Source organism: Halichoeres trimaculatus, unplaced genomic scaffold, assembly GCF_033239565.1.
Source record: "Halichoeres trimaculatus isolate MK-OKI-2021-1 unplaced genomic scaffold, fHalTri1.1 fHalTri1_scaffold_20, whole genome shotgun sequence".
Classification (NCBI taxonomy): Eukaryota; Metazoa; Chordata; class Actinopteri; order Labriformes; family Labridae; genus Halichoeres; species Halichoeres trimaculatus.
Window position 1 is genome coordinate 6,503,644 of NW_027437198.1, and position 10,068 is coordinate 6,513,711.

General features: G+C 39.1%; 1 protein-coding gene across 1 annotated transcript; it reads left to right on the forward strand.

The window, feature by feature from the left end:
• Positions 1 to 869: 869 nt before the first annotated feature.
• On the forward strand, positions 870 to 9,519 carry LOC141808989 (ER lumen protein-retaining receptor 2-like). Its single transcript, XM_074695778.1, has 5 exons — positions 870 to 1,143; positions 3,567 to 3,667; positions 3,765 to 3,923; positions 4,018 to 4,270; positions 8,153 to 9,519. Exons 1-5 carry the CDS (start codon positions 1,053 to 1,055, stop codon positions 8,185 to 8,187), a joined length of 639 nt encoding a protein of 212 aa, XP_074551879.1. The 5' UTR covers positions 870 to 1,052; the 3' UTR covers positions 8,188 to 9,519.
• Positions 9,520 to 10,068: the final 549 nt, after the last annotated feature.

A 10,068-nucleotide genomic window follows, 5' to 3' on the forward strand; every position in this document is an offset into this window, starting at 1 on the left:
ATTGATTTGATGTGGCTGTTAAAGTTCAGGTCTGAGTCCAATATCACCCCTAGATTTCTAACCTGGTTACTCACATTTAGAGAGAGAGTCTGAAGGTGACTGATAACCCTTTCTCTTTGTTTCTGTGGGCCACAGACAATGGTTTCCGTTTTTTCTAAGTTCAGCTGGAGGAAATTGTTCTGCATCCACACACTGATCTGTTCAACGCAGCGACAGAGTGATACAGGCCCATGTTCCCATAATAGCAGTTTGTACAGCAGGGTTGTTGATGTGTAAATGGGATTAGAGTAGGTTGTTGAGCAGGTTGAACATTAATATGTACACAGCTATACACAAACAAGAAACAAGTTTATGTGCACTTTATCTGTTAAAATAAATATAGTTATAATTACTGGAACCAAGGTGTTGTAAATCTCCCCTGATATGGATTAGTTTGCTCACATGTGCAACACTGCTAAGTACATGGCTCAGGCAGAATTATATTTTAAACACTTATGACGATGGGATTTTGCTTAAGTTATGAAAACTGCTGAGCACCAGAGTACAGAATCTATCCCAGTGAGTCTACATTCAAAGTGTCACTTAATGTCCAACAGCAATGATGCCAGCAGTTACTTTGAGTTTTAGTACGAGTACACAGACCGACAAAACCTGTTGGCTCAATCAGAGCTTGAACTCATTTTTATTTAACGTTTAAATCATTTCATGATAACAGAAACCTCACAGCCCTGTCAAAATCGTCCCAGTACTGGTCCCACCCTGGATATTGTCCCTCCTCTGCCATGCAGGGCTTTGTAGGCGGGTCATGTCTTGCTGACGGTCACATTTCTGCTCCAATCCAAACCTGCCTTTGTGTTTTCTCCCGCCCCCTTCCACGTCGACCTGCACTCTCGCCATATTTTCAATCGCAGGAACCCCACAACCTGGTTTGCGACTAAGTTCTGGAGGAGAAAGCCTTCACACAAGCAAACAACAAGTGTGAAACTTTCAAGGGGGAAAGGGTATCATCTGCGTTAGCTTCCTAGCTGTGTGTGTCTATTTGTTCTGCAACCATGAACATCTTCAGACTGACAGGGGATCTCTCTCATCTGGCTGCTATCATCATCCTGCTGCTCAAAATATGGAAGAGCAGGTCATGTGCAGGTGAGCCTTTGCTATGATTTTATAACATGCTCCACATTGTGTTTACCATCGTTACTGCTAACTATGACTATTTTTGACCTCCACTGTCACCATAGTATCGTTGTCTCCTATGGCTAGCTAGCCACATGCTAACTGTTCCCACTCATTCATTTTAGCTATTAGCGTTAGCTGTGAATGGGCTAACTACAGGTCACATCCGAAACTGCTGCCGTCACTTTGTTACAGTCTATTGCCATATTTTTCTGGAAATAAACAGTTAGTTTAGCAACGAATAGAGCAGCTGTAAAGTTGAAATACAAGAGAAGATCTTACTTTCCACTCATTGCTGGTGAAGGTGAGCTAAATTAGGTAAACTTTTCGTCAAGGTTGAGCTCATTTGCTCTGTTTAATAGTACAAAATGTAGTTCATATCACGCATGTGTTAAAAATACATGTGTTGTATGAGTTTAAGTTTTTACCGGTTTGTTTCATTTTATTCCTGCTCTGCTAATTGTTAGTTTGGTGATTGACTTTTTTGGTCTGGCATCTGACGTGGCGTTCTAGAGGGCGCTACGGAAGCCGCTAACTTGCTAAAATATTTCAGAAATGTTTCTCCCCTTGTCTGTTTTTTCCTTCTGTTGCCACGTGTTCGGTGTTTTTGCGGCAACTGTATTAAAACTACAGGAATTACTGCAAAGTCAGGATGCAAATCTTTATGTTCAGCTTTGGTAATGGGGAGAATTAGCTTCCAAAGCTAGCGGGATGACCCCGGGTTCAACAGAAAGGAGGTTATCTCAGTTAACGGAGGTGTTGTGGTACAGCTTTTATGCTAGTTACGCCGGATATAACGCGTTGTCATTGTACATGTCAGGATTAAAATGGTTTGGCTTGAGTCATAATGAATCCCTGGAGCCTTTTAGATACAACTGAGCACAATACATAATGTCTCAAAATGAGTTTCAAGCACTGTAGCATCCTTTGTGTTTAAAGAGAGACATGTGTCAGCATTCTTCTTTAATTTCTTAACAGCTATATCTACAATTAGGAGTTGGTGATTCAAAAAAAAAAAAAATCTGATGAAATTAAGGAATACAAAGTCACCTTAGCTGCATAAAAAATGTACATTGCATGCCAACTTGTACACACAAAAGAAAACTGGTGGAAAAAATCATGCATTCACTGTCAGAGGAGATAAAGAAGTGTTAAGGGTTAACCTTGTAGTGCTGTGCTATAACTTGGTGTCTCAGATTTAATGCTGCATATGCTGCTGTGTTAACTATTTATAGGTATGATGCATTTTTAGCCCCCACCTAATGTGACCACCAGCTGCCACTTGTGTATAATGAAAAAAAAACACAATATCTGATTAACCGATGAATACAGAAATCCCTTTAAAAGAAAGTAGCAGGATTAATGTCTTAAGTGTCACCAGTTTATTCCATGTATATTTTTGGTGCACCCATTTGTGAGAAGAACGAACGGTCTAGCAGTGTTTTTACACTAAAGGAATTAGGGCTGCAGCTATCGAATATTTTTTTATGCGAGTATTCTACTGAAAATTCCATTGATTAATCGAGTAATCGGATAAAACACATTTTTGTTAAGTTAAAGAGCAGTTATTTTTCAAATGAAAATTTGTTTCAAGCAAGTGAAAAATCAAGTGACTTTGGGTGATGAATTCCAAGTTCCATGCAATTTTAAGGAGATATGAGATTCAAGCAGCTGATGCAGATCAATACATGCTTTCATATTAGTCTCCAAACTCCAGAAAAGAAGCTAGATTTGTTGCTAGTCGCTATTTTGAAAAAGAGGTGGCTAGAGGGGTCTGAAAACTCTCTAAATATGGCGTCAACTCTATTTGAAATGCCACTCTATGATCTTTTTTGAAATTAAACAATTCCTTGAGGTGGAGAAAATTCCTCGATCATTTTTTGTAATCGAGTACCTCGAATAATTTGAGGAATCGTTTCAGCTCTAAAAGGAATGAAGGAATTGAGCAGTTCTGACAGGGTGAGGCTGTCATTGCACCCATGTTGTGTTTATTTCAGAAACCCAATGGGTCTGAAGCCTGTCTGAGCATGAAAAATGGGATGATCAGGGGTGCATTTTGGAAAGGATTGGGCAGGCGTCTGTGTTTCGAATTTGATGAATATGAGAGAAAACTGTCAAAGTTAAAGTATAAGATTTAGGTAAGAGAAATACCTAACAGCATCTCTGCTCAATCTTACTTTTTACTACACACTCTCACTATTATACCCACACAATAAGCCAGAGAGGAATATGGTTATTCTATACTGGTCCATTAAATTGAGATATTCTCTTTATAAAAAAAAGTCCCCTGTAACCAGTAGATGTCACTGTTCGATAAGGAAAGATAAATTCATGCCTCAGACTGAAGTTTCTATTTTACCTAAATGAGACATCTTTCTGATGTTTTTGTCAAGGGATCTCTGGGAAAAGCCAAATCCTGTTTGCCATAGTGTTCACCACACGCTACTTGGATCTGCTGAGCTCCTTCATCTCCCTCTATAACACATCCATGAAGGTAAGACGTCAGTCAGCTCTTCCAGATAACTCTCCATACAGGTCCCACATTTCTCCTCAGTGCCTTCATTTTAGAGTTGCTCTGTGCTTTCTACCAGGTGATCTACATCGGTTGTGCGTACGCCACAGTCTACCTGATCTACGTGAAGTTCAGGGCCACCTATGACGGCAACCATGACAGCTTCAGGGTGGAGTTCCTGGTTGTCCCTGTGGGGGGTCTGGCTGTTCTCATCAACCACGACTTCTCTTTCTTGGAGGTGGGCTCAGCATCCTGATTTGATGTTTGATAGAAAGCTGGTTACTGTTAGACCATAACCTGTCATGTATGTTAACCCGTACATTCTTCATCAGATCCTGTGGACCTTCTCCATCTACCTGGAGTCGGTGGCAATCCTCCCTCAGCTCTTCATGATCAGCAAGACTGGCGAGGCAGAGACGATCACCACCCACTACCTGTTCTGCCTGGGCCTGTATCGGGCCCTCTATCTCTTCAACTGGATTTGGCGTTTCTATTTCGAGGGCTTCTTTGACATGATCGCCATCGTGGCTGGTGTGGTCCAGACAGTCCTCTACTGTGACTTCTTCTACCTTTATATTACCAAAGGTGAGCGGAAAAAAAACCCCAACAACCTGAGGTTAAAGCTCCTATGAGTGGTTTTAGCTGGTTGTTAATTTAAAAAATGAATTATGATGTTGAGTTATGAGCTACATAAGCAAGTATCAATTTTCTTTTTTTTCATCATGTAAAATTTGTTTAACAAGACAAAGAGTTAATACTCTTTTTGGTTTTCTAAATAAGCGAGCTGCACTTTCACATCCCAGAGCCAATATGATAGTACAAAACATAGAGAGATATTTTGTTTTGTTTTTGGTATTTCACTCTGAAGATATTGCTCCTAGCAGACAGCAGCCAATTAGTTGATTATTAATTGATCCAGCTGTACCCCGCTATCAGCACTACAGTAAGCAGATCTCACCTGCTGTAACAGTAGTTAGCAGGATGGTGAAAACATGGTACTTGAAATAGATACACATCTGCACAGACACTGCATGATGCTGAACACTTCTGAAGTCCTCCTAGAAGTTTTTGGGAGGAGGGGAGGTTCTGGGGTCTTTGACACTTGAGGTTAATTAGGCAAATTTTTACTTTTTTAAAGTGATACTCCGGGATGCAACAAGTTGGGTCCTATCACAAGGTTTAGGGCAGAAATTACCCCTACAGCAGTGTTTTTGTGTAGCAGAAGCCCAGGGCACTCGCACCAAACACCCCCTCCCTGCTCCTCTACACTCAGACGGGGCCATTTTTTACTTGACCAAAAACACAAATAAACGGACTCTCACTGAAAATATCTGATATCCGTTTGCATTCACGCTTTATTTAGATAATTTTCAGCGCGTTACTTTCACACAAAAACACCGCTAATTAAGGCTCTAGTTCTCATCGTGTCTCTTCGTCCTGGCAGACTACCTGCGTTTGTTTATGTCTGGCATGCCGCGCGCGGCTCCATCAGTACGAGGGTCTTTGGTCGGAAAAACCTTGAAAGACCCCTGCTCTGGAAGCCTCCTCAAAACAGACTGCATCTTAAATTCCATCGAGACTTTTATGCCAGATTTTTCTGGAGTCATTTTCAGTGTCAGTCACTGTCACTTAGATTTGAAGCTTGCTAAGTCGTCTTCTACCCTTTCTTTAGAAAGTAGAATGAGGTTTTGGGGTGAAATACACAACTGGCACACATCAACAAAGAGATTGGATGTCCTAATTAATCCACAGGGGGGCACCAGAGTGACATTTATGTACTGTACTGTACTTTAAGATTTTAATTTTGTGGAGGTTTTTCTGACCATTACAGATGTGTGATTCACAGTCTAACATTGGATCACTAAAATGTCTTTCTGTTCCTCCTCACTCAAATATCCGGGGCTGAGTGATCTCATCTGTCAGTCTTAAAGTGTTTCTTAACCACCATCAATAAGCAGACATGTGAGAAGCATGGGTGTTAAAACTGAACACCAATATTTCATATCTCAATCAAATAACTTTAAAAATTAGTGTTGAGGTCATGTTGATCCATGTCTGCATTGGTCTAACTACAGTGGATTTATTAATCTTTATTTCTAACTTTCTCTTTTCTGACATTGTTTGCTTTTTTTCTGTACAGTAAAAAGAAAAAAAGGCTTTTTTCAGGCCTTTAAAGTCTTATCTTGATTTAACGCTCACATGTTAATAGGTTTAAAAAGAGTCATTGGCTGGTTTAATCATTCCGAGTATCCACACTGGCCCTTAGGCCATCAATTCCTCAATGTAACTTTGATGTAACAGTCCCTTTTCCTAGCAAAGCCTCGTTTTAAAGTCCAGCTGTAGCAAATGAGTCTCAAACACTGTTATTGAATAGTAGTTGATTTCCACAGTCACACTCATTGAAGTACAAAAACTGCCTTTATGTCTCACCAGTAATATCACGTCATCGTCCTGTAGAAAGGAAACATGGCTTCCTTTGGTCTCACAAAGGAGATTTTGTGCAAAAATGATGAAAAGTAAGAAGTACGCACTTGATTCGGCTTTCCTAGGCAGCTGAAGCCTCATATTAGCAGCGGCTGAACTTTAGAAGGTAAATCAGAGATGATTTACGGGTGACCTGCTGCTCAAGTTGCCCCCTTTGAAACGACTTCCCCTGGAGCCTTCGAGAAATGAAGAAGCTCTTTAAGATTTCTAAGTATAAGGTCTACGTGCAGGGGTTTCTCTGTAACACTCAGGGAGATGTTTGACCTCAGTATCAAAAATCTAAAAAATCAAATTTTTAAACAGAAAGATGAAGAAAATGTGTTAATATATAGTTACATGTGACAGTTTTGCTCTGTGTAAGGCCCATGCAGTGACTTCCACTACAGAGTCATATCTGTTTTTAATGCAGTATCACTGTGAGCCTGATGATTGTGTCTGTCCAATTTTTTCTTTCACTTGTGGACTTTTGTATTGAGATTTTTCCACATTTCTGGGCCAGAATACTAGAAACAAACCACTTTTGGTTTGGTTGTGTTGACAGCAGAGATGAATGTGAATTTTACACTCTTCAAGTTTCTCATTTGACCGTTTCTTGCTAAGATTCCAATATAGTTTAGTAGGTTTCCTGCAATCTCGATAGTTGGATCCTGAAATTTGATGTACTAGGGCTGGGACAATATGACATTCTTGCGATTTAATTCTATTACAATTTTTGGAATGCTAATTCGATTTAGATTGTGATTCTTTGATATTTAAAATTTCTGCAATTTTTCATTTTTTTTTTAACACCAGACCATGTGTCATGATGACATGAAAAAATATAAGTACTATACAAAATAAATAAATAAATCTCAATATGAATGAAGCAGGTAACAGGGAAATGAAGTTGTTGTTCACAGTGTTGGTTGGACCGACCGCTTATTAGTGACTTTGAGCTTGTTTTTTAATGTTTATTCGCTTATTGGGGCTTGCTTTGCTCTCTGTATGATCCCGTCTGACTCTCTCCCAGCTCTCCATGACAACGCGTTTAGTTTCGTTTCTCTACATGGGCTTTTTCGCTCATGCGCACTCTGCCCCTCCTCCCCGCTGAGTGTTACCGGTGTAGTGTGAGCTTGAGAGTGAGAGCTCCATCAGGTAAATGTCCTCTCTTTTAAAAACTTTGGGGAGTTTTGACGCTAGTTTGTGACTCAGATCCTGAAAATCTGTCTGTAACAGAGAGTGAAGGAGACTCTTTAAATCACGTTATCAGACGCTAAACTCCGGCAGAGCCTCCGTCAGCGCACAGCGCTCTCTTGGAGTGAAGATTTTTCCTCATCGATATTCCTCACGTATGAACTTAGTGATCTTTTCCCATAAAAGTTTCCAATATTACCCCCTGGTAATATTTGATTTCACCATGTGACAACGACAATAAAAACAATAATACGACTATTAAAATTTGCGCTGATTAATTTTTATTGTTGACGACGTCTATTATGTCGACTAATTGTTGCAGCCCTACATGTGAGTCAGACAGACACATTTCACCCTCTGCTGGAGAAAAGTAGAAACTTTTTTCCCAATCCAGTCAAAAAAAAAAAACAAAGACTGAAATGAAGAATTTGAATTTGAATTTGAAAAAAAAAATTCACAAAGAATCCCGGTTTTGATATTGTCAAACAAATAATCCTTATATATCGTGTAATGAGTTCTTCCTCCCACCCCTATGATGTACTTTCGTAATACAGCTGTGTGAAAGTGCTTCTCAGACTTATTTAGTCTTTTTTAATTAGACTAAAATGTAAACAGAAATGTGTGCTTTAACCTTAAAATAAAGGTTGATGTCATGGGGTAGAAGCAGCACAATCACATGGGGCTATTCTGAAATGAAATCAGAGATTACCCTTTGAAGGCTGTTCACGAAAAGGAAATTGGCATCATCTGACAGTTAAATCAAATTGGTGTAAATCATTAATTTCACCCCCTTAAAATCTCACCCCACAGTGCTGAAAGGCAAGAAGCTGAGCCTGCCGGCATAAAGCGTAAGGAGACGAGGACTCCCAGCAGACTCAGGGGGTGTGGAGATGACTTCATGGAATCTCGTGACCTACAGCGACGGATGCCTGAGACAGAGAGACAACTATCGGGGGAAAAACACTAGTCTTCTTCTTGATGATTGCAGATTGAACTGGTAAATGCCAACAAACACCAGAGCTGAACAGAGATCATCCCGGGTCAACCTTTGGATTTCTGTGTTCAGCATCTTGCCTTAAACTTCTTTTCATCGCTGTTCAAATAGGAGAAAAGGCTTTTTTTTCTACATGTGAGGTGTACACGCTTATTTTTTTATTTTTTTTTTATAATGTCACAAATAGGGTCGATTCTGAGGAGAACCTTGTTTGGCTCGGTAATGAAATGCACAAATGTACAGTCTTATTAAAGAATTAGATAAAGAGTAATGTATCTGAGTGCCTGATGAGGATTATGTCTGGTTTCTCACAGTATTTGTTTTTCTTTTGATTTTTGTTTCGTATGCATTAACTGTAATCCATGTATCCAGTCTTGGAGGCGTTCATAGAGGCCAACAGCGTGAGTTTTTCACCATCCATTTTGTAAAAACTCTGCTTTTTTGAGACATTTTATCTTCTTAAAATCAGAACTTATTTGTAAGCAGAACACATAAAAGGGTTTGTAGCTTTTAAGGAGTTACCCATAATGCCACCAACCTTTTAGTAATAGATGTCAGTATTTTGGAATAGCAACCATCTTATCTGGGATTAAACATTTTGTGTGTTTACTGATATTTTTTTGCTCAGCTTACTGTGTATAAAACATGGAATACATCAGTTGTCCTGAAGCTTTAACAAAGATTTCATAGGGTCTTCAAGCAGCACTACATCACATGCAGATGTAGATAGAGCACAAACTTAATTTCTTTTCATGAAACTTTGTAACAAACTAGCGCACCCTGAAACAGCGATGTGTGTGAATCAGTGAGGTTGGAGTAAAGCAATAACGAGCGACTGAAAAATGAGCATGACTCTCACAAGGCGATGAGAATGTGCAGGAGAAGTCCAGAGAGCAGCACTTCAACTGGTGGCGACATTTCAATGGTTTACTGTACGTCTTCAGAGAGCATGAAACAGATTCGATGATGATGATGATGATGATCAATGGGTGCATTTCTTTTAAATTCAAAGGCCTCTTGTTAACTTTTCAAATGAGTCATTCCCAAACGGATTATTTCAATTTTTTATTTCTATTTTTTTTTCTTTTGCATGATATCACCTCCATTAAAGATTTTATGAGAATTGTCTTACTGTGCCGCCTTTTCTTTGCTTTTTTGAGCTCATATCAGGCCAAATTATTACACACAGTTGTTTTTCAAAACTGGGAATACAATCAAATAAATATCCTCAAAAAATTCTCATGCTCTTTGCAATTTTTTGCAACACAGAACTGTTTTGAGAATTGTTTTTCAGTAAAACGCTACATATTATGATTAATAGATGTGGGTCTGACATCTTCAATTTTTCATCAGGGATGCAAAATCTGTATCTTTTTTTAGTTGCACTAAAATGGCCTTGAATAACCTGTTTCTAATGACAAACACTATACTCTGTGAAAGTCTTCATCCTGCCACTGGGCCTTCAAACTAAGCAAAGGGGAAGAATGTCAAAGCACCACATGTTCGATCAGTCAAACTTTTTTTGTATAGCACTTTTCATACAGGAATTTTTAAATACAAAGTGCTTTACAAATAAAATAAAATGAAATAACAAGAAGTGTAATAAAAAGCTGAAAATTGCATAATTGAATAAAGTGAAAACATAGGACCCCCACAACCCTCCCTCCCCCAAACCACATTCAATATACACACACACAAAGACATAAAAAGGAAATTCTGTCCGATAACAGAA